The sequence below is a fragment of the Phanerochaete carnosa genome (genome assembly GCF_000300595.1).
Source record: "Phanerochaete carnosa HHB-10118-sp unplaced genomic scaffold PHACAscaffold_4, whole genome shotgun sequence".
Taxonomy (NCBI): domain Eukaryota; kingdom Fungi; phylum Basidiomycota; class Agaricomycetes; order Polyporales; family Phanerochaetaceae; genus Phanerochaete; species Phanerochaete carnosa.
Window position 1 is genome coordinate 3,215,367 of NW_006767631.1, and position 23,716 is coordinate 3,239,082.

General features: G+C 53.5%; 6 protein-coding genes across 6 annotated transcripts; 4 read left to right on the forward strand and 2 right to left on the reverse strand.

Annotated features, from left to right (window-relative positions):
- Positions 1-1,186: 1,186 nt before the first annotated feature.
- PHACADRAFT_142402 (uncharacterized protein) lies at positions 1,187-3,061 on the forward strand. The gene is made up of 7 exons (XM_007394938.1): positions 1,187-1,699; positions 1,755-1,837; positions 1,894-2,069; positions 2,123-2,334; positions 2,398-2,470; positions 2,523-2,573; positions 2,636-3,061. Exons 1-7 carry the CDS (start codon positions 1,476-1,478, stop codon positions 2,870-2,872), a joined length of 1,056 nt encoding a protein of 351 aa, XP_007395000.1. The 5' UTR covers positions 1,187-1,475; the 3' UTR covers positions 2,873-3,061.
- A 3,106-nt stretch (positions 3,062-6,167) lies between these two features.
- PHACADRAFT_254765 (uncharacterized protein) lies at positions 6,168-7,972 on the forward strand. Its single transcript, XM_007394939.1, has 7 exons — positions 6,168-6,327; positions 6,382-6,452; positions 6,505-6,666; positions 6,717-6,834; positions 6,885-7,078; positions 7,138-7,567; positions 7,618-7,972. Exons 1-7 carry the CDS (start codon positions 6,192-6,194, stop codon positions 7,857-7,859), a joined length of 1,353 nt encoding a protein of 450 aa, XP_007395001.1. The 5' UTR covers positions 6,168-6,191; the 3' UTR covers positions 7,860-7,972.
- A 96-nt stretch (positions 7,973-8,068) lies between these two features.
- PHACADRAFT_160711 (uncharacterized protein) lies at positions 8,069-10,692 on the reverse strand (the record flags this gene model as incomplete). The annotated part of the gene is made up of 12 exons (XM_007394940.1): positions 8,069-8,090; positions 8,147-8,228; positions 8,283-8,376; positions 8,437-8,624; positions 8,676-8,748; positions 8,806-8,912; positions 8,970-9,076; positions 9,131-9,327; positions 9,382-9,637; positions 9,689-10,172; positions 10,254-10,317; positions 10,378-10,692. 12 exons carry the CDS (start codon positions 10,690-10,692, stop codon positions 8,069-8,071), a joined length of 1,989 nt encoding a protein of 662 aa, XP_007395002.1.
- A 1,029-nt stretch (positions 10,693-11,721) lies between these two features.
- Positions 11,722-12,573, reverse strand: PHACADRAFT_254770 (uncharacterized protein). The gene is made up of 2 exons (XM_007394941.1): positions 12,469-12,573; positions 11,722-12,404 (listed from the first exon to the last, which is right to left on the reverse strand). The coding sequence occupies exons 1-2, from the start codon at positions 12,536-12,538 to the stop codon at positions 11,830-11,832; spliced, it is 645 nt and encodes a 214-aa protein (XP_007395003.1). The 5' UTR covers positions 12,539-12,573; the 3' UTR covers positions 11,722-11,829.
- Positions 12,574-14,854: 2,281 nt separating this feature from the next.
- PHACADRAFT_119470 (uncharacterized protein) lies at positions 14,855-18,630 on the forward strand. The gene is made up of 5 exons (XM_007394942.1): positions 14,855-15,748; positions 15,807-16,153; positions 16,208-16,235; positions 16,287-16,652; positions 18,497-18,630. The coding sequence occupies exons 1-5, from the start codon at positions 15,368-15,370 to the stop codon at positions 18,596-18,598; spliced, it is 1,224 nt and encodes a 407-aa protein (XP_007395004.1). The 5' UTR covers positions 14,855-15,367; the 3' UTR covers positions 18,599-18,630.
- Positions 18,631-19,130: 500 nt separating this feature from the next.
- On the forward strand, positions 19,131-21,941 carry PHACADRAFT_254772 (uncharacterized protein). The gene is made up of 3 exons (XM_007394943.1): positions 19,131-19,341; positions 19,400-19,639; positions 19,696-21,941. Exon 3 carries the CDS (start codon positions 19,978-19,980, stop codon positions 21,601-21,603), a length of 1,626 nt encoding a protein of 541 aa, XP_007395005.1. The 5' UTR covers positions 19,131-19,341; positions 19,400-19,639; positions 19,696-19,977; the 3' UTR covers positions 21,604-21,941.
- The last annotated feature ends 1,775 nt before the right edge of the window (positions 21,942-23,716 follow it).

A 23,716-nucleotide genomic window follows, 5' to 3' on the forward strand; every position in this document is an offset into this window, starting at 1 on the left:
GAGTGTGACCCCAATAACATTCAAGCCTTCATACGAAAATCATGTAACTCTCAAGCTCACTTGCTAATAAGTATTATGGCCTTACAACCACATGCTGAATACACCAACTTGGTTCGGGAAAGATATTTGCTTGGCTCAATCAGGAATTTTTGGCACAGGTCCCAGTATATGGCCCGTATCCTAGCGCACTCTACGCTGGAGACAGAGCCGGGCGCTGTATCAGGGAGTTGGCCACCAGGTGCTTGACCAGCAGGTCAGCGTGCGTCTGCTTTCGCAAGCGCAGTGCAGACACTCCTGACGTGACTCACTAATTTTGCATAGCTCCCATGGCATAACTTGACTCTGAGCATATTACTTGGATTTTGCGGAACATGGGGTTGTTGTTTGCTTGTGGGATAACAGCTTTGAGAGGCTCACTCGGTCAAAGTCTACAACTGCACTGGAGTGGTCGATGGCGCCTGAGTATTGCGCAGCGAAAAGAAGCACTGGCTTTCTGTGGTGTATACCTGCCTCAATAAATCCACTTTCTTCTCTCTCCGTTGCAGAATATACAGCGCCTTGAGCAAACTGCCCCCCGTCCTCTATTTGTCTCGTACAAATAGACTTACTTGTTTTGGAAGCAGGCGGGACTCGAGGGCGGGATGGCGGGTTAGGAACAGATCTATTTCTGATTCATGTCTCACGGCTAATCTATGCCATCAACGGGAAAGCCACAGCCACCGTGTGCTGGCTCGAAACCATCCCATCCCATCCCATCCATGTAGAATTGAGCACGCCTATCCATGTAGAATTGAGCACGCCTTCGCAGTCGCCTGGGCGGCACGCCGATCATGACGCGTACACGATATTGCCGTCACACATAGCTTCCGCGGGAGCATCGCCATCTGTTGTCTCACATATCTCGGCCCTCGGTCAATGTTGGTCGTACAGCCCGAACTCGCGCAGCGTTCGCTAACTTCGCTTAGCGCCTGCGCTGGTATACTGGAGTGCTGACCGCGGGAACATTGCTCCTCAGCAATGTCGTTACCGGCACACTGCCGATTTCTTGATCTTCTGAGTCTCCTCTGCCCGTCACTGTTGGTTGATGTAGGTTATATTAATGCCTATTCGCATAATTCATCTTGATTTACTCAGTACTAGTGCTTCTCTAAAGATGACGCCATCGAGCAAGGCGTCTGGGCACTTGCAAATGTCACCGAGCCCGCTGACGCTGCGTACACTGACCTCTTGCTGCTGCACAAAAAGGGTATACCGCTGACGATCATCTCCGGTCCATGAAGCATAGAGATATGCGGTATTGCCGGTGCTATCACGTTTATATGGTCCCCGACCGAACTTGCGTCTACTGACGAAGCCCTCATTTCGCTCGCGTGGCCCTATCTGGCTGGTATAAATCGACCGGGGGACGAGCCCATCGCACCCCCATCTCTTCTGTATTGAGATTTTGCAGCAAGTCAGCCACAATCGTCCCCACTATGGTTAGAAACAGGTCTCTTCGTTACGTCTCCCACCCCGAGAAGGGCATCGAACCTGCCGTGCACTTCAAGCTCGTCGATGACGAGATTGACCTGGACAACGCCCCACTGAACGGCGGTGTGCTGCTCAAGACGCTCTACGTCAGCAGCGACCCTTACATCCGTTACCGCATGCGCGACCCAGAGGTGCAGACGTTCTGCCCACCGATCCAGCTCGGCGACCCGTAAGTGCTCTTCTCATTAGAGTATGCGGCTTAGAGCCCACAATGCTTCTTATAGAGTCGACAATGGTGGGGCTGGACAGGTGGTCCGCAGCGAGGACCCTAACTTCAAACCGGGAGACTATGTAGCTGGTTACCTCGGTGCGCATCCGGGGCAACTGTACGTGGACAGGAAATTCGCTTACGACACAGCGCAGAGTTTGCCGAGTACTCCGTCTATCCTGGGAGGATCAAACACTTCTACAAACGGCCGCTCAGAAAGGTGCAGAAGCTGCCGAATGTACCCCTCTCGATCTATCTCGGGACGCTGGGTATGCCTGGTACGACGTCGTACCAAGGAATTAAGTACTTCGCTTCCGGGAGGCTCAAAACAGTGAGGGGTTTATTCGATACAGCTGTATCTCAGCTCATGAACGAATGTCCCAGGCTAAGACGATATTTGTGTCTGGCGGCGCAGGCCCGGTCGGAACGTTTGTCATCGAGTACATCAAAGTGCTCGCGCCGCACATCAAGGTCATCGCCTCCGCTGGCAGTCCAGAGAAGATCAAGATTCTGAAAGACGTTGGAGCTGACGTCGCGTTCAACTACAGGACAGAAGATACGGCCAAGGTCTTGGAGACGCATGGACCCATCGATATGTAAGCTCTAGAGTGAAAATGTTGTGTGGGGGTGGTGCGGCTCACCTCCTTGTTTGTCCTCAGCTACTGGGACAATGTCGCGGGCTCGACGCTCGACGCCGCAGTCAAGAATTCCAGCACAGGAGGCTTGATCATTGTAAGTATATTTTAGTCTCTACAGCCGATCTCGCCCTTGAATACAGGTGTAGGCATGTGGCGCAATCAGCCAAACAAGCCATGACGCAAACAGTGTGGTCAGGGTAAGCTTGCATATTCACGCCAAGGACTCGCATCATCATAAATTGGCTGACGGTCATGGCAGAACTTTGACGAAGTCTTCAAGCGCAGTCTCACCGTACACGGCTTCGTCGTGTTCCAAGGCGAGTCTGCAGTGGTCGTGCCAAAGTTCCATGAGGAGATCATCCCGCTTGTCGCCCAGGGCAAGATCACTAGCCGCGAGCACCGGTATCATGGGCTTGAAGAGGCCGGCAAAGCTCTCGCTGATGTCCACTCCGGTGGTAACACCGGCAAAGCAGTGATTGTGGTAGCCGAAGAATGAATATTGTAAGATGCTTCGCTGCGTCGCGCAGCTCACGCTCGGGCGTAAGTACTCGCCACGTGTACGATATGTCGAATATCTGTTCAATGTAGTTGAGTCATGCAGCGTATGTAAATACATGTTCAAAATTCCTCAAAGAACGTTATAGCCACTGTTTCACTGTCTTCTAAGTGTATAGTGGATTCGACCACATACAGGTTATTACATAGTAGGCTTGTCGAGCCTTCGGAGTGCTACGAGTATTTATAAGCCCGCGCCCAGGTCGATTCGAGTGTACAGACCGTATAATTCCTGACCTAAATCTCCTGCTGACGTCCCCGGGTAATCCCAGGGGTTTCACCGACTTCGTAATAGATCCATGTAACGCTGCTGGGAAAATAATTACATCCGGCGTAGTAAATGATCCTCAGAATATTATCTACTAGCTTGCACTCCTTGAACAAAGCCCGATACTGTCCGCCGTTCTCCTACCCGAAGGCTCAGAGCCACAATTAACGCAGCTGTTATGGCAGCGTACAAAACTTCAGGCCCTCGAGCCCACTCTCAGCACCATATAGATTTTTTGAAATGCCGAGGAAGACACCCATTTCCAGACTCGACGCGACAAGAGCTAGCTGTAGACCCATGGGGGAATAAAGGCCTCCAGATCTATGCTGCAGCCTACTCTGGAGTAAGATCGGAAGGCACGTTTAGGAGCGAGACGTGTGCACAGAACGTAATAGATGGTTACACAATCACGGCGCTTGTCCTGCCGCCATGATGGCGGGCTTGATGGCGGGATAGTGCTGCGGATAGGAGGCGCCAGCGTCGTGGCGTTTAATTGGTCCCGCAGCGCTTGATCCGCGAATCCTTTTCTGCGGTCAACAAACGTTACACAAGCTCAACTTCGTGCTCTAAAGACGACTGGACTGGCGGGTTTTGAACCTACGTCACACGCTTGCGAGCTGATATCTGGACTGCCGTCGACAACTCTCCCGGAGGCTGTCAAGGAGTTGCTGAATGTGCTTCTATATATATAGCTGCGCGGTATACGGGGCCTATCTACTTATGCACTCGTACACGAGAAATTGGCGACATGTGCAAGATATGAGACACCCTTCAGCTTAATATGCCCGGAAGCAGACAGCTCTCGCTCGACAAGAACTTCTCGGTGCTTGCCACGGTTTATGCTCGGCATCTTGGGTGGAATACTGACGCGCTCCCTGCTGCACATGGCCTAGCAAAACAATTACAACCCACATATATATAATTAAATTTGTTCTCAGACATCGTCTCGCAACCGGAACCAGCGTGTGGGCCAAAATACTACACGTGTTAGCATCCTACAGCACAGAGTTCAGCGATATACTGCACATCACTCGCCGCTATAAAGATAGCGCCTCTTGGAGACGAACATTCGCTGGCAAGCAATCCTTAGACACAGGTTGCGAGTGGTATCTATCACATAGGAATAATTTATGTACGAGAGGGATTACAGAGCTAATAAAGGAGAGACGGTAAACACGACGACTGATGATAGTAGTAAGTCGCGAGACGAAAAGGAGCGTCGCTAGCCCACGCGTTAAGTGGGCTGATAGTGTTACAACTGAGTGCTCGAGGGCAGATCAGATACTAGGCTACAGAGATGAGGAGAGAAAATTGGAGGCATCAAATGAGTGGCTTTTGCTGACTTGGCGGCTAGAGAACACGTATTATGTAAGGGTAAGATTGGCGTAGACGAGTACGTTGGCCGAAACGGGATGAGAAAGGACTTGGATAGGGTTGAGTCCGGTGGTGCGCTTGTTTATTCGTCTAATCCGACTTCCGTGTACGTCCGATGCGTCGTCTGCCAGGACAGGAGCGACCGTCTGCTCCTTTTTGGACCTGGGAATTCGCGCGAAAGGGACAGCGAACGCTTCAACGAGAATCCAATGGAGTGTACGGTGCGGCGACGAGAGTGGATCACGGTTCGCGAAACCTGGCGTCTCGCTGGCGGCCATGTGAAGTGTGTTTTGCTTGGGTCGGAGGAAATAAGAGCGGAGGACTTTAGCGCTGGCGACAATGCCGAGTCACAGGCGGAGGTGTCCACGCGGATTCTCGGTCGCCGAGTGGTAGCGGGCACGTCCGGGAATTGTGACAACAGGTCTCCAACAGAGCTGTGAGACTGCTGCTGTGTCGCTCGGCGTTGCACAGATGCGACAGTTTGAGAGGTCCGCGACAGTCTGCGGATAGAACGCGCACTCAGCCTAGCAGATGGTCAGCATCCTCACAAGATTATGCACTGCAGCGTATTCACCTGCGTATTCTGGAAGTATGTTCAGTTTCGGCGGCATGGCTTGCTACCTGAAGAAGACCCGAGTTGAAGAACGAGGAATATTCGGCAAGCATGATCGTGATTGCTGGGTGGGATGCGGTGAAGAGAAGCTCGACAAGCCGTGCGGTCTTATACGGTTCTATACAGCTAGCATGTGCTAAATCCACGGAGACAGTGTCATCCAAGGCCTGATTGACGCTAGTCTGACACCGGCAACGAATTCAGGGAAAAAGCAAACGATGTATCATCCGTAGTGCAAAGTCATCCCGATGAAACACGGAAGATACACACCATTGCTGCTGCAAGCAAGTAAGGTTACCAGGCGGGTTGTTAAGCTGCAGCCGCTGAATGTAAAAGCCCGTCCGTCGGTTTCGGGTCGCTGGCCATGACTTGCACTCGTTGTTGGAGCCCTGAGGCCTCTCTCAGCGCTGACAAACACTCGCCGACGCCGCGAGACATGTCTTGGTGAAACACAGCTCGCAGGGTCGGGAGGCGCGCTTGTCGGGCGTCCCACAGCGCCGCTCGCCTTGATGGCGAACCCTGCACTAAGAAGCTGCAAGCTGACGACCTGAGCGGTGATTAGTGGATTCATCAATGGTTGCGAACGCGCAGTCTAGCCCAAGTCGTCATGACCCGACGGCTTGTCTGCCAACCGCAGCTGCTAGCGACGCGAAAAGCGCGCATTTGTTGAAGGCAATGACGAGTTCCGAACGGGTGACTCCAGTCGTGCTAAAGTTACACTGCCTCTGTCATCTGCACTGACAAGCTAACGGATGTCAGGCTCACTTTGACTTGGCTGTCTGGATGAGCGATTAATTTGGGCTACTCCTGGTATTTGTGGCAGTGATGTCCAGCTATGGCAAATGTTTGATAAGATGAATACAGATAAACGCGGTGGGTAGCAGATAAGACAATGATAGTTACCGAATCAAGAGCTTGACTCAAATCTGGAGTTCGCGAGTCAGTGACTTCAGCTTTACTAGCTTCTACCCTCTCTCAGGAATTACCCTCCCTCCAAAACGCACAATGACGCTTGACGTGCTACATTTTATTGACAACAAGGGCGGCAATGCCCAAGAGATCCGCGAATCGCAAAGAAAGCGTGGCCTGTCGGTCGAGATCGTGGACGAAGTTATCCAGATGTACCAGGACTGGGTGAAGAGTACGCACGAGATAGCATATGGAGACTTTGCTTGCTGATTAGCTGTTGAGACAGTGGACTTTGAGGCGAATAATATCAGCAAGGAGGTCAATGCAGTGCAGAAAGAGATAGCAGTAAAAAAGAAGGTATATACTCCGGATGCGATACGGGGCTTATGAAAGCTAACGTCTAAGTCAGGCGAAAGAGAACGCAGACGAGCTTGTTGCGAAGAAGAAGCAGCTCGACGAGCAGGTCGCTGCGAAACGCGTGGAATCCAAGGAGCATGAAGCAAAGATGCGTCAGAAGGCTGCCACTCTCGGAAACATCGTAGGCAAGGACGTCCCCGTTAGCTTGACGGAGGTGAGTCACAAAAGCCGTGTTCATGCACATTCACTCAAAACTCGTGGTAGGATGAGAACGTAACCCTCAGGACATGGCATCCTCAAGGCGCCGAAGTGGAGAAGAAGACTGACATTATGCCTCACCACGAGGTTCTGCTCCGTCTGGATGCGATGGATCTCGAGCGAGGTGTGCTCTTACTCATATTAACCGTATCTTTTTGGTTTATGTCGTCGCAGGCACGAAGATTGCCGGCCATCGAGGCTACTTCCTAACGAACGACGGCATCGACCTGAACCAAGCCCTCATCACCTACGGCCTCCATTTCTTGCGTAAAAAGGGTTACAAGAACATCCAACCTCCGTTCATGATGAACAAAGATCAGATGGCAAAGACTGCTCAGCTTGATCAGTTCGATGAGGAGCTCTACAAGGTCGTGCCCGTCGTATTATGTCGTGCCTAACAGGAGTTGTTTACCCTATTCATCAACAGGTCATCGCCGACGACGACGAGAAGTACCTTATTGCAACCTCGGAGCAACCAATCTCGGCGTATCATTCGAACGAATGGTTCGAGTCGCCTGAGACACAGCTCCCGCTCAAATATGCGGGGTACTCGACCTGCTTCCGGAAAGAGGCCGGCTCGGCAGGACGCGACATGTGGGGCATCTTCCGCGTGCACCAGTTCGAGAAAATCGAGCAGTTCTGCATCACTTCGCCAGAGAAGAGCTGGGAAATATTCGACCAGATGGTCGGTACTTCGGAAGAATTTTACCAGAGCCTCAACATCCCCTACCGCGCTGTGGCGATCGTCTCGGGCGCGCTCAATCTTGCAGCTTCGCAGAAGTACGACCTCGAGGCGTGGTTCCCCTTCCAGGGAGCGTACAAAGAGCTGGTATCGTGTTCGAACTGCACGGATTACCGTGAGTAGTTCCCTGTACGTTGCAATCTTCCAAGGCTAACAGATTGGCAGAGAGCCGGAGACTTGAGGTCCGTTGTGGTCTCAAGACGAAGGATCAGCAACGCAAGATTTACGTGCACATGCTCAACGGCACGCTCTGTGCGACTGAACGTGCGCTCTGCTGCATCGCCGAGAACTATCAGACCGCTGAGGGCCTCGTCGTCCCCGAGGTGCTCCGGCCGTACATGCAGGGCCGCGACTTCCTACCCTGGGTCAAGGAGCTCCCGAAGAGCCTCCAGAAGAAGTCGGCTTGAGCACAAATCACAAATCAACGCGAATTTCCCTGCATGTATCCATACTTCTGTACTTTGGTCTGCTCAGCTGGCTCTTTGTAGAGTGTGCACGGTTTGTAGCTCAAGATGGTTTTATACACTTTGGATGTACAGTGCAATTTGTCCTTTGTATACATTCAAAGGATATCGCTACAATTCGTCGGGTCGTTATCTTGTGGAGAACATGGGATTCATGAGAATAGCTTGGATTCGCTGGTGGTGGGTAGGTCAGGTATGCGGTAGGATTGCGAAGAATCGTAAGGGCGTACGCGAAGGTCCAGAGCGCTTCTGGGTTGTTGTATGTCGCATTCGTGTATGGGAAGCGGAACTGCGGGAGCTCAGAAACGTAGGCTGCGCACCAGACAGTCAGCTTGAAGTTCGCACTGGGAACGCAAGTGCACGCACCAATTGGCAGTTGTTCGTTGAAGAAGCTCCAAGCAGTCCTCCAGTTGTGTCGGAAGTCAGCGTTAACCAACAAGTCCGGGGGCGCCAAGGGATCCTGCGACAGTACACTTGCATCAGCTCTGACAGCGCCTTCGGCAGCTCAACGAGGACATACATCCTTAAGGTTTGCGGTCTTGATCTCGTTGTCAATGTCCGTCCATTCGAGAACCTGGTTGCCGGCCATGCCCTTGTACTGCAGCTGCTCGCCAGGCTTGCCACCGAAGACGGCGACCTTGGTTTGGTGGCGCTCGAACATGAGCGTGCTGAACATGGCACAGGTCGACGCGCAGTCGCCGTTGCTCACTGTCGCACGCAAGTCAGCGTGGACCTCTACAAGCTCTGAGGTAGACTCACCGATCGCGACGTTGTTGAGGTCAAAAGGAGATTCTTCTGGAGGCTCAACAACGAACTCAAGATCGCATGTATCCTACAATTATTAGGAAAGTTAGCACAAGCTCTCTGATAAACAATTATTGGTACGCACGAAGAAACGCTGCGAGTCTTGATCCGTGACGCCATTAACGGTGAATGGCACACTCGGGTTGATGTAGTTGTGTGTAAGGGGCATTTCTGTGTTGTTGAGGAAAGCCCCTGGCAGCCAGCCACTTCAGAATCGACGATACGAGTGCTTCTACAGCAATCACGTACAATTATCTGGGGTATAGAACGACAGATTATCGTTAAGACCCAGCGCGATGTCCGACGCGACAATCTTCTTTGCAAGGGTGTTACCCCGGTTCGTAGATTGGAAGCCGCTGGCAGGATCATGATCAACCCTCAGGTGGTGATGCGAACGAAAGATAACTCACGGGTTGCCCGCGTTGCCCAGATTCGTAGTGCCGACGAGGTACTGATGCAGGAATTGTCCGAGGCAGACGAAGCCGCCGCCGTTGTTGGTCAGATCAACAAGCAGGCGGGTGACGCCCGAGGCCTTGAATTGCTTAATCGCTGCGTCCGTGTCGGTCTGGAACTGGTTGAAGTCGCCTTCAAAGGAGCCGACAAACATCTAATAAATATATCAGCACATCATATCTCAGAGCCAAGGTGAAGCTTGGTTTACAACGCCGGTCTTATTGCTAGGAAGGATGAACGACTTGATGACACCGGTGCTGCCATTCACTGGAGAGAGCGTCGGGATGAATTGCTGGGGCAACCCTACGGCATTGCTGTTCGACTTGTCGACGATGGCCGCACGTGCAAGCTTACGGCCTGTGCGCCCAATGTCTCGCTTGCGCAGAGCGCTTCCGCTGCCTGGCAATTGCGTTTTGAGGTCTACACCATTTGTCTCATTGTTCGCGGCACAGTTGACTTCCCAACTGTCATCCACATCAGACAAATCGGACGTTTGCGCACTGTTTGTGACTTACAAAGACGCTTGATCAGTGAAGTTGGCGCCAAGGTAGTCCGCGAGGTACGGGACCGTGACTGTCTCAGCCTGGGTCGATCCAACTGGGATCAGCGTCATAGTAAGCGAATCACGGTCAGGGAACGCAGGCCCCGCTATGTCTCCGAAGCGCTGCGAGAAGTCGGTATCTGAGATACGGTAGCTACTGAACACGCTGTTGACGCGGACGCCGTGGTCGAGGTAATTGCCGGTCTCGGTGCTCGCGATGAGGTCAGCATACGCGTACGCGTCCATGCCGTCGATCTCCAGGACGCGCGCGCCAGCAAGGCGCTTCCAGTCGAAGCCGATTTGATCGAAGAAGCCCGTAAATTCGTCGCCGAGGAGCGAAACGAACTCCACGGAGTCGGGCGCAACGAAGACGTTCTGTACGCCGTTTTCATCCTCGAGGGTCACGACCGGCGCAGGGAGGAGGTTCTGGAAGGTCTGGTAGCAGCTGGGCAACCAGCCTACGATGCACGGAAGCGAAGTGGATGGACATCAAGAAATGTCAAAAAATGTGAGACAAGCGTTGTTGGCGGGATGCCTACGCGTGTGACCGTCATTCATTTGGGTAGTAAAGTTGTACACTGCCCTGTTGAAGTCGTAGTCCGTCTGCCCCGCGGCGCCGCGTTGGTCAGCATCAATATGCGGAGAAGTACGTGGGCTACTCACCTCGTATTTGGTACTGTTAATCCGAGCAATGTCCGCACGGATATTCGTCGTTGACTCCTGAAACGGTGGCGGGGAGTTTAGGTAAAAATCCTCGAAAGTGTAGAAGTCAAAGACGCGCGAGATCACTGTTAGCACATTCTGCCGCAGAGTCTCGTTGAACGGAAAGGACTTGAGACATGCGAGAGCCTGCGAGGGAGCAACGAATGTCTGGCCCGCGAAGATCGCACACGGGTCCGAGACAGCAGGGGCTGCTTTGACGAACAGAGCTTGCGCGACGACAGCCGAGAGGATCGCTTGGACTCGACGAGTACGCATGGCCAGAAGTGTACTGAGGCGATGTCCCGACCACTCGGCATCCGTTCCTCTCGTATTGCGACAGTTTTATACAACTGCAGCGCGCTTCCGTCAATGCGTTCTCGTAAAGAGCCAGCATTTATGTCATTGAGGTACAGCGCGGACAAACGAGGGCAGTGTTTCCCGTTGGTGGGAAGCATCACGCCTCCGATAGAGGATATCGACTCCTTGTATTCTGCACACCATGCGTTAGCTACATCACGTTTGGTGGGCTTGTACCTGAAATAGAAGATCGGTGAGCGTACCATGGGACTAAAGAGAGCAAGTTCCACGCAGATTTTCCCCCGCCCCGCGTGGTCAATGCATGATAGGACGGCTGCTGTCGGGACAGATCTCAGCCAACAAAAATAGCCCCATGGAAACCCAGGGTCCCGCTTTGCAGAATGTTGCAGGTGTGGTTCTGAATATGCGTTGCATGGGCGGAAGCGATGGGCGAATATATGGCCTCCGTATCTTGCCCTTCTTGATGGTAAGTCTCCGAGCGTCTGGCCGGAGGCCCGCGTTCGGCTTGTCAGAAAACTAGACGTCTATGGCAAGTACGCGGGACTTCGTTAATCCAACACTGAGTAGGCGAAGACTCGCTAGGCGCCGATCTGGCAGGACTTGTCCGCAGCGCTCTGACTCAAGCAGGTGCGCATGAAGCGTACAGGCTGCGGTGGCGTAGATACTCGTAGCATAGATATACCATGAGTTCAATGTACGGGCTAGTACGTATCGGGACCGTGGATGGAGGTATTCGGGGCGAGTAATCTGAAGTACGGGTAGGCTGGTCTGTCAATCTGGCTATGACGCTGCAGGTATGAACTTTTCAGCCTTAGTTTGCAGATATTGTTATGGTAAAACTACGCACCTCAGAATGCAGTGCTTGCTTACCATATCGCGGGACATGCCAGAGAAAGCTGCTTCGTATCGGGTGAGTAAGTGGTCAAGCTAGCGAGGCAAGAATAGTGGCCGGTATCCTGCATAAGTTGTAGCGAATATTACATGGGTAACACATTACACTAGGTATAAGCAAAATACACTCCCTTGTATGAACAGTACGATCGTCAGTGAGATATAGTCAAAGATAGCTGTTAGATCCGACCGGGTATTCAGTCATTATGCAACCTCCGTAGCAGCCTCTCTCGCCTTCTCCCCCTCCAGAGCAGTCTCATACGTAGTAGCATGTGTGGCAACATCAAAGCCAGCCGTCGATGTAGCATCTGATGTGGCAATGCCCTCCGCGGTGTCTGTCCCAGTCTTCTCAACAGCCTTCTCTTCCCCTGCTTCTGATGCTGCAGGCTCCATCGTGCTATCTTCAGGATGTTCTGCGGCCTCCGCCTTGACCTCAGCCAGTGCCTCTGGCGATACGCTTTCGATCGTCTCCGTTTGCGCTTCGAGGACCGGCGAGTCTGGCAGTGGTACAGCGGCGGCAGTCTCCGTGGTAACTGGCTCCTCGCTCGCATCTGCCTCGGTGTTGTCCTCCAGCTCAACCTCTCGTACACCTTCTGTGACCTCCTTCACGCCGTCAGTGGTGCCTTCCTGCTCCTGTGTTTCTTCCGAGGGCTCCTCGAGGATAACGGTGTCCTCCGCCCGGAGTCCTGTCCTATGTTTCTTCATGCTCGCCGGCGCCGGCACCTCCTCATCGTCGCTCATCCGTCGTTTCTTGCCAATCTGCGGGGCATTTGACGTCGCTGGAGATCCACGTGTTGTCTCAGCAAACTCGTGTATGTGTTGAGCGAGATAAGGAGGGTTCACCATCATCGTTCCACGGCCTATCCGGCCTCGGAAGGAATGTGCTCGAGATTCGACGGATGAGCTTGTACATTTTATGAATGAGTGCGGGGTAGCGGCGGATTCGCGGATTCCACGCTGCACACTGCGCAGAAATGAACAAGGAGCGGTTCGGCTATTGCTATTGATTGGCCAGCGCTTTGGAACTCCGACGAGCATAGAGCTGATCTCCGGGCCGAATACTGCCGCATAACGGGCTGTTCCGTGGCACGTGCACATTTCATAACAGGCCCGCTGACCACGGCTGCATAATAATGCCCTGATAATGCAGGCGTAACTGGATGGTTTGAGAAGGACGTTGGGACTGGTTCGTGCGGATTTCATCGTAAAACCTATATTTCTGTTCTGAGGATTGATACGGAGAGTTTACTGACATTCTCATTACTCATCACAACGAGCTGCAGAGTGGCCGTTTGTTGCGCGGCTGTCGGAGCGGAAGATCCGCCTGTGTCGACGATCTCAGTGGAACTATTCCTGAACATTGGGTGCAATATCAATACTAGGTAATGTTCATCGTTTCATCAACTCTTCGCTACCATAAAATGGCACGATTTTCCCTCATGCTGCAGGTACGGAACGCAGGAATCAGTCCCTTTCGAGCTGCAAAAGCTCCCACCTCAAGCTGAATACAATCAGCGCCCATGAGTCTCATCAAATACTGGGGATTCCGTCGTTTCCGACCTCATGTCGCGTCGGAATGGGAGCGTCGATAAACAGGCTTGCCAAGCTGCGGCGAATCAGGGACCAGCCCTATGTAGCCCTGCGCCGATATGGCGGTAGGTTCAACATTGTACAGCCCCTTGCATCAACGCGCAACCGTGACACGTCGTTGTTCGGATACTTAGCGACGACGGCATACGTCGGTGGAGGCATTAACGGATGAGCGCGAGCGCCCTTTTTTCTACCCCTCATGATCTCGGTCTCTTCAAAGGACGGAGTGTGATAGGCTGCTCAAACACAGCGGCGAGACGGCTGTTGTGACTTTCGACCCTGCTCCAAACCCCTTTGATGAGCATGCGCGTATATTTGTGGGAGTCTGCGACCGTGTAGCGCTGGAGAGGGCAGTCAAGGAGGTGGCCGCAGTGTGTTAGAGCAATTTGTAACTCAGTAGCGTAACAATTTCAACCGGTTACGCACTGTGAAGTATGGCGCAAACTGCATATTCCATACTGTCGCGCCCTTGTGGGGCAAGGCGTCCAAGCTCATCCGCAAGATCAACGTCGATGCACAGACAATGCAATCTCTGAAGTAGAGGCCCGACGTGTACAGAAGATCGTGTACACCGGCAGCGCTAGCGTCGTCTTCGTCTGCCCAGGCCAGCCCAAGATCGATGAGTTCACTGTACCCTGACACGCTGTTCAACATATACAGCACGGTGAAGGCGATTGCGGAACAGGCTGTCCTCCGGGTGAATGGCAAATATGGGCTGACCACGGCAGCCCCGCCCGTCGCAGGTCTCTTTGGTTGGGTAAGCTCGAGGTTTGTGTGGTTTTCCTCAGACCCGAGCTGACCCCGTAGAGCCCGCGAGATTGCCCAACCGTCCTATCAAAGCGCACAGATGCTTGTATCGGCGCGGACCATAATTTGTCTGACTCAATGGGCATACGGAGAGCGCTGCGCACGCATATCTCCTCGCGACAGACCGCATTTCGCCCAAGCGCTCCGAGTGCGACAAGGACGCAAGAAAGATTTTTTTCGTCAGCAACAGCGAATCTAGGCAGTACTGGGATATTCCGCATGCGCTGTGGCGCGAGATGGAGTACGCGTAATCCCGAAACCGATCGCGTGGATTCTGATGTTCTCACTAGACAAGAATACTTGTCGTTCCGCCCAGGTAATGAAATGATGTGATTTGAATGATGCTCATAGCCTCTCTTTCCGACGCAGTGGCGGATGGGAACAAACCTGAATGAGACGGCTAGAATATGTGCTCTGAGATGAAAGACCGTCCTTTTATACGCTTCGTGCGCCTCAGCCACGCATCTGCATGGAATCCCATCAAAACTATGGATATATGTCGATGCCGCGAGACCGGAAAATAAGGATGTGCCTGGCGCTAAGGGGTGTACCGGGTCTTCCACGGCGTCTCATATCTGAAACTGTCCCCTGACACACCGTGAGCCGCCAAATGAGGCTATGGCTATGACGAAACGCAGGTGCGCCTTGTCCGCCCCATTCCCATCGTGCCACCACCGTACAATACCTTTCCAGCTCTGCTGGCCTTAAGGCCTTGGCATTACCCGACGAATTCGCTCATGCCGATTTCTGAGACTGACAGGTCATCTCGGCCATCTCGGCTCTGGCTGTTCCTGCTAGACTTACAAGGGTAGGGTGTCTTCAGTACTTCCGTCCACAAGCTCAAGGTTCTACACAGCTGTGGAACGCGGCAGAACAGGTGACATAGCTTGTAGCCGGGTTCTTGGTAGCATATGCCCTGAGCTTGAAGCTTCGGCGGTACCAGCGCATAAGATTCCACAATTCGCTCTCTGGATGCAAGGACGCGCTCTACGTACCGCATCAATGCTCTGGCTTTCCTCGCCTTTATTAATCGGAGAAGCTGCACGTGCCCATGACTGTCATAGCGGGAAGCGGAGAAGCCAACTCCACAGAGCTTACTCCTGAATATCGAATATTCGTCTGTGCTCTGCCCTACTAAGCGATAGATGGTGTCATTCCCAAACCTTTCTGGTCTTCGCTCGCACGAGGAATTCTCGGCGGACGCGGCAGAAAAAATGCGCCTCGCGATTTCGCACACACCGTCTCGATATCCGCAGCAGGGTTAAATTGACAAGCGGCAAAAGCAGATGGCGACCAGCTTTACCTAGTGGCTGAAAGCCGAAGCTTTCTGGCCTTTGCAGCGCAGATGGACTCAGCTTTGGCCGTGGATCGTCCCCGTCAACCTCTTCCTCTCGCGTACAACTTTGTCCCACAGCTCGCCCTCGCGTGCATCATTGCACTCCGCCCTCGTTTCATTTGGCGATTTCTTGCATGGCTCTCCATTACTACCATCCTGCTACGTGCCGTCCGCTTCGACATCGGCACCAAGTCCTTCAACTACCTCACGGGCGGAACGTTTGGTGCGATGTCGTTCCATGCGCTTGTCCTGCTCTTACTCTCGGATCCCGCGGCCCAATGGCGGCACGAGACGCATAGTACCGCTGTGTCGGGTATGCCTCTGCTGCAGCGTGTCTATAATTGTGCGTGCATCCTTGTGAACCTCAGGGGAATTGGGTGGAACCAACAGGTAGGCATGGTCTTATTTGAATAATGGATATCGTGATTAACTCTCGGCGCATATACAGATCGAACATGTCCCTTTGCGTCCCAAACACAGTCGCTTCTGCTTCGTTATTAGCCGAGCCTTTCGAACGCTTTGTCACGTCCTCCTTGCGGACCTTGCACAGACGTGCATCGAGTTCAACCCGGTATTCTCGTTACCCGCAGACCGCTTCGTTTCGTTGCGCTCTCAAGGGCCGCTGTTCACCATGTTAAGCGTCGCCGCTTACATGACGCGGGCCTACTGCATGCTGAACATTCCGTACGACCTATTCGCACTCGTTTCAGTCGCTTGTCGCATCTCTGAACCCATGTATTGGCCGGTTGTGTTCGGCCAGTGGCGCGATGCATACACAGTCAGGCGATTCTGGGGGTAAGTGCGTGCCATTCCTCCTCCATGCCTGCAAAACTGACTTGCAGCAAATAGGAGAGTCTGGCATCAACAATTGCGTCGCGTATGCTCTCATATTCATATATTGTTTTCGATGTGCTCATGTGTGGCGTAGGTTACGTCGGGAGTTGGCCGGTACGCTGCGCGCACGCTTGGTTGTGCCCCGGGGACTTGGTCATCTTCCCGCGTTCAGCTCTTCGTCGGTTTCGCTGTTTCTGGATTGTCGCACATTCCCGGAGACACGATGGTCGATCCGAAGTGGACCGGCTGCTCCTTCTGGTTCTTCCCAGCTCAAGCCGCAGCTATTACGATAGAAGACTTCGTTGTTGCTCTCGGAAAGCGTCTGGGGCTTCGAGATTCGCCCTGGGTACGACTCATAGGTTACATTTGGACCGTTTTTTGGTTCTCATATTCTGTACCGACATTCATTGACTGGGCGGTGCAGGCAGGTCTTGGCAGAGATAAGCTGACGGAAAGATCTGTCGTGCAGTATTTGCTTGGTTTCCTTGCAGACTTGACCGAGACAGACCTAAAAAGCTGGGTTACAATATGTTCTCCGTTGTATAATAATATGACGAGTATATAGAACCCGTGATAGCGTTGAGGGATAGGGGATCTGAAGTTCGAATATTGTTAAGGGCGCTGATATGATACCGTTTATGTAAGCGCGTCCGTCGCGTCTCATCAGGTCTCCCCATCCTATCATAGCTTCCAAGACGTCCGTGCATCTGATTTCTTGATATTGCGGTCTACCGAGAGATGGTCCTAACTCATGCGACTCTTGCATAGGTTATACGGACGGCGAGAATATGCTCAGGATGGAAAAGGTAGCGAGGACAACGCTGAAAGACGCGCCAGACCGTCTAGGAGCTAGCTCCTTCGACGTCGGTTAGGTCGGATGTCTGCCACTTCAAAGCTACACCAATCATGGCTGTCAGCCACGTCATAAAACGGTACACGAGGACAAACCTCCTCAGCGCTCAGCATCCAGCATCCAACATCCGATCCAGGCCTCAACGTTGCCGGCGTTGAATATTCAGTACTCGGTCACGACATCTCCTGCAGCAAGCCACGCCCGAAACTACCACTAGCACGCCATATCGTCCACTGCTTCACTTCGTAACGTACTACACACTCCCCCAGTTCATCGTCTGTCCAGTCGTCACCCTGCGACTGTCGGCTGCTGGCGACACGGTTGGGCATAGTTGCCATGCTCTTTTACGCTGTTCGGTTCGACACCGGGCAAGGCTTCCAAAACTATTCGATGGGGAAGGCGTTCGGGACAGTATCGCTAACTATCCTCATCCTCCTGCTGTCGGACCCGATGGCGGAGTGGCGACCCGCCGTCACGAAGGGCAGGCGAAGCCTCTGGCAGACATGCCACTATGGGAAAGGGTCTATAGCACCTCGTGTACTATTCTAGTCAACACCAGAGGTGTTAGCTGGAATTGCCAAGTGAGCAATGTATATTGAAGAAAATATACGCGCATTTGGCTGACGTGTTTCTAAAAACAACATATCCCGCCCATCCCGACGAAAAATCGTCACCAGTTCGTCCTGAAGCGGGGTCTGCGCGTCCATGGACTTGCTCCGCTTACTAATGTGGCGCAGACGTACATGTCCCTGAACTCGATCTCCTCCCTTCCGGAAGACGGAGCGTTGTCGGTCCGAAGCCAGAGTCTCGTGCTACGCATGATCAACATCGCGGCATACATAGGAAGATCGCACGAGATTGCAGACACTGCCGGCCCCCGCCCTCTTGAACTCGCTTGTGTCCGTACCATACAAGCCTGGCCTTTGTCGTTCGGAAAGTTGCAGGGTGCCTATACCGTCCGACGCTTCTGGAGATCTGCGCGCTTGGTCACTCACCACAACTAGACCCTCACTCAACCCTTCTCAGTTGACTTTGACAGCAGATGATGCGTCGTGTGAGCTGTCACTTGGACTGGCAGAGGGAGAAACGCTGACGCAGCTCCAGTATGTCGCTATCAGAGGCAAATTTGTAGCGCGCACGCTTCAATGCGTACCTGGTACATGACCCTCGTCCAGCGTTCAACCCTTTGTCAATTTCACGACATCGGGTCTAGCGCACACGCCAGGCGACACAATGGTACACCCGTAGTGGACCAGCTGGTTCTTTCTGGTTGTTCCCGCGCAAGTCGTCGAGGACTTTGTGGTTGCACGCGACAGAGAGCTTGGCATCCCCGACACGTGCTGGACACGCCTTGCGGGGTACCTGTGGACTGAGCTTGGTTCATGTACTCCGCACTGTAGTCCATTGACTGGGCGGTGAAGGCTAGGCTGGCGCGAGGCCGCCTGTTCCAGCTCTCGGTCGTACGGCCGATCGCTGATGGTCTGTCCGACGCGACTGGCTTCGACATTGCACATCGGGTGGCATCCCAGTGCAGCGTTACGACTGCCAATTGAGCTCTCCTGCATGCTTGCGACGGAAATCCTCGTGGGAAAGGACCAGTTCATTGTCGAGCTCCAGGCGCGGCCCAGTAGTCCGCCATTGTGCGCCTCTCTCAGTCAATTCACACCGGCATCGTGCCTGTACGCGCGTGTTGGACAGCCTGAGAGCACCCGAGTGTCCCGTCTCAACTTGCCGCTCGCTCGGGTCCGCATACTCGCCGACGATAACAGGGCACAACGGCTCAGCGGCCTTGGTTACCACGATCTGCAAATAGTTTGCCGTTCATGAGAGTCTTGGTTCTGCTGCTTGAGAGAATGCTACCTGCGAGTGTTCATCATTCATCAGGAACGCGATCTGTTCTTATCTCATGGAGGGTTGTGCATGTGAGCTGAATGAAATCTTCAAGATGTCAGGCGCGCGCTTTCAGCAGACGGACCCCTGCTTACGCTGCGGAGATGAGGTCAGCGAGGTGTCTCCACCAGGCGCTGTGCTGTGACAAGTCTCGTCCGACCCCCATCTCGCTCAAAGTGTTCCATACACTTGCACTGTCTCTCTTCTCCTTTTCCTCTTACCTCTTATAACGAAAAGCTGGAGCGACGGGCTGGTCATCGATATGCCCTGTACTCGACAAGCGTCGCCGAATTTAGCCCCGCCTCCTGGAGCTAGCGTCGATGGGGCCGCCCAAGGTTGGACTGTTGACGGAATGGGAGACAGACGCAATCATGACTGGGAGGAGATGTGTGAAGTTCAGGCATCGGTGTGTTGGCGCCATCGCTACCATTTCCACAATAGTCCCCCCTGATAACCGTCCGTAGATCTCTTCACAAGTAGGTTCTCCTGTGGGCGCATGTTCAGGTCGAAGACGTAAACAATCCGTCTTGCACACGACAGACGATGCGTCACTATGTACTAAACCGATGCAGTCAAGTTTACCGCGGATCTACCTCCCATCAGCATCCACTCTTGCGAGCGTCCTGGCGCTCCTTAGCCTTCCCGAGCTTGCGCTCGCCGCGCCGCTGCAGAAACGAGACGGAAGCGATGCGATCAAAATCGTCGTACGTTGCGTTCATCCTTCTAGCTAGGAGGCTTATGAATGACGTGTTCTCCGCAGGTCCCTGTCGTCGTTGTAGTGGCGATAATTGGCCTCATCATCATCATGACATGCATGCGCCGCGGGTGGCATATGAACATGGCGAGGTGGACTAGCCATGCTGCAAACTCATTTGGGCCAAGTACCACCACTTCCGATAACAATGGCACGCGGGAGCTCACGGCGCGGCAGCTCGTTGGAGGGGCGGTAGACGTCGCGGGAGACGACGACGCGCCCGCGCGCAGAAGGCGGAGCAGGCGTGCCAATAGACGCACGAGCCAGGTCTCGACGCATTCTCTTCCCATGTACATGAAGGAACCGGGCGATCGTGAGGTCGTCATCTTCCGCGGCCCGGAGGACTTGATGGAGGAGCCACCGACGACGCATGTCGTTATGCCGTCCGTCGCCGAGACTGCCGAGACCGCGGACAGCCCAGACCCGTCTGTCGACATGTCTCGTGTTCAGAGCCGCGACTACGCAGAGATGCCGGAGAGCCCGCACGACATGCCGTTGCTCTCTGGGGACGACTCGCGGGCGGACATGAGCCCCGCCATAGGTCCCGATATGGATAACTCGCGCGCGCGCCTTATCAACATGACCCCGCGTACGGATGGCTCCAGGCCGAGCATAGACACGCTTCCGACCACGGAGGAGAACGCGTCGAGCCATCCCAACCCGCAGACACCCGATCCGCGCGGCCAGGCTCCGCCGTACTTTGAGGTTGTGGCCCTTGATGACATGAGTCCAGCCGCTACCCCAGAAATACCACCGCAGACGCCTGAACCTCCTGCGGAGCCGGTAGAGAGTACGAGGAGAAGGTCCGGAATATTCGGCTTGTTCCACAGTCGACACCCGAGCAGGCCGCACGTTGCCCCCACTGAACTCGCCCCCAGCGTGAGCCATAGACGTAACGGCTCTGCCGGCTCCAACATCTCAACGCCGACCGTCCCTCGCCCACGAAGCCGTGCTCACTCGCGCGCTGGCACGCATCGGCCCTCGCAATCCGGATCTGGTTTCAGCATGATGTCGCGTTCGCGTTCGCGCCTGCTTGAATCACCTCACTTGACCTCGCCTTCCATGATCTCTGTCAACTCTATCTCTGCGCCACTCACGCATACCACCGTCCGCACTGAGTTTACGTACCCGCGGTCGGGCCCTACCGCTGACCAGATCAAGCTCATTGCGTCCCGGGACTCGTTCGCCCGCTTTGGTGTGCCGTACGGCGAAGACGCGATTGCATTCCATGCGAGTACGTCAAGAATGGACCTGCCGCCCGACTTTGAGGAGATCACGGGACCGTCGCGGTCGCCGATCTTGGACGGGAACGACACGACGGTGGTGGAAGAAGAAGCTGCCGAGGGCAGTGCCCACGAAGAGGAGCATACGCAGCAACAAAGCAGTCCACTAGCGAGCGAACCCGTGAACGCCACCGAGCCGTCTGAGTTGGCGTCACCCGTCGCCGCCGTTGCTACTGACGGTGCTAAACCCGAAAACAACTCCGAGACTGTCCAGTCTCCCGCGACACTCGCACCTCCGCCGGGCTTGGGTAGCGCCAGCACAGAGGCTTCGGCGTCTAATCAAGCGAAGGCCAAGACGCCGCCGCTAGCGATCCGTCCGCCCTCCCGCGCGAGTTCGTTGAACTCTTTCGCGACCGCAGACGAGTCCATACACTCTGCTGCGACCGCATCTCCGACACCTTTTGCCTCCACATCCTCCAAAGCGTCCATCTCAAGGCTGCAGCTACCCGCAGAGGGCGCTGCGACATCCTCGACGGCAACGCTCTCAACGGCAGCACCCTCGACGATTTCTTCTTCATCGACGCCGCGGATACCTACAGCCAGTCTCCACGAAAATCCTGACACGACCAGCGCGACGCTGTCGCCGACGACTCCGATGACGGCCCTCACAGATGTGGGGCGTGCCCTCTAATTTGTTTATATGTTATGTCTCCATATCTGACGTGGACTACGTATCTCATGACCGTGATTAGCACTAGCGCGACGTGCCGCTCGTCGCATAGTACTCTGGTTCTGGTTTACCCTGCTCGAATTTTTTTACGCTCTCATCTATCTCATTTACGCATGTTCTGGGCCGCTTTCATCTCCCTAGGAACCCTCTGTAATTGTATTTGCTACGTCCATCTGTGCACGTTCAGGTTCCAGTCTGGATCATCTACACTGTGGGACTCCCACGCCTGTTGGCTGCGCTACTTACATGTACAGTCGCCTTCGTAATGTAATAGAACAACCAATAACATGCTTTTGCGCTACCTCCGCCATCTGTCCTTTCCGTTGCACGTTTCAGCTTCAGGCTGAGGCCTGCTGCCAAGTTTCCGGTATCTCCGACGCTTATGGCCAAGCTGTTGCTGTGCCCTGAGCTCTGAATTCCCGCCTCGGGCAGAAATATCCTCGCGCAATCGTCGTGCAGTTCGGCCGCCAGTAATCATCCCGAGTAAGATTCGACGAGACAATCGTCACGGTGTTGGCGCCGACGCCAAGGGTCCGATGGACGTTCGGAGGTGCCCATAACGCGGTCTTGCAAGCGTCCACTGCAAGACTTCGCGGGATGTGATAGGTAAATCTGTGCCCTTGAACACGCGGGAGACCTTGAGTTTCGGCTCGTCTCGGCCGGACAGCAGAAAAATAAATAAGTAGATGTAATGAAGCAAAATAAGATAAGATAAAATAGAAATTCTTACGCTTTTCTACATTGAACCAATGCTAAGATTGCCTTTGAACTCTGAGGGTTACCTTCACGAGACAAATCAAGATGTCTTTTCGGCTAAAAGAGGCGTGAAAAGAGCTTAACAATATTTTCCAAGAAAAGCCCGACCCTTTCGGTGGAAAAGATGCGAGAAACTATCAGCAGAAATAGTGCCAAAAGAAGGAGCACTATTTTTGGAAATGTTTCTTAGTGAAAGGGCCATACATATGTGATGCAAAGAGTAATGAAAATATCTACACTGCTCACAGATGAACCTAGGGCATTATTTTTCACCGAGATAGGCACAAAATTTTCTCTTTGTGCCACAAATATACGACCTTTTTGCTAAGAGATACTTCCAAAAATGGTGCTCCTTCTCTTGGTACTATTTCCGTTGAAGATTTTTGCATCTTTTTCTACCGAAATGGTAAGGCTACTTTCGGAAAATATTGTTAAGTTCTCTTCACGCCTCTTTTAGCCGAAAAGATATCTTAATTTGTCTCGTGCTTCGTACCCCAATCTTGGCGTCAGATATTAAACGCCCAACTACACAGCTGCACGGATGAGACTGAGGTGACAGGATCTGAGAGATATTGAAAATCACGCGGGCGCGATTTCGGTCATTCGGGAATCTGATCATTGAGCATTGGTTTTTGTCTGACCATGTCACACAAGTCTCAAGATACCCCGCATTCGAGAATCTGCCAATATTCTCTGCACTAATGAATCAGGAGTCCGTGTGCTAAGAATTTTGCGCCTAAGATTTGTGCAAACGAGTCTCTGTGCTCGCAGCACTGACTGCCGTCGTCAGATGACATGAAGCGTCGACAGCCTGAGCATGAGCCCGATGAGACCAGTGTGGCGCTCACAGAAGACGATTCTATTGAGCCACAATGTAAGTACTGCGAGATTCTAGCCTGCACACGGTCATCCGGACCTCACTAACGAGACCCCAGTCTTCAGAAGCAGTCGTCGGTATGGCTTCGACTGCACTGTCTGCGGAGAACTAGGCATGCCACTTCGGAAAGCTCTTCACCACGAAGCAAGCGCACGTCACACAAGACGAGTACGCGAGCTCGACGGCCGTGTTGAAAGTGATCTATTTGAACCTGTGCCCGCCCATGTCCCGAATGTGTCGAACGCGTCTCCGAGTCTGAACCGCGCCAATTCCCCTTTGCCGCCTTCATCTCCACCTGAGGGCTATCGCCCCACCAATTACCTTCCAGCTCTATCTCTACACAGCACCTTTGGCACAGAGTTCACCTTTATCAATTCACCAGACGCACCATGCCCAACCACTTCGGCCGCATACACCAGTCGCTTCTCGGAGACTTTGAGC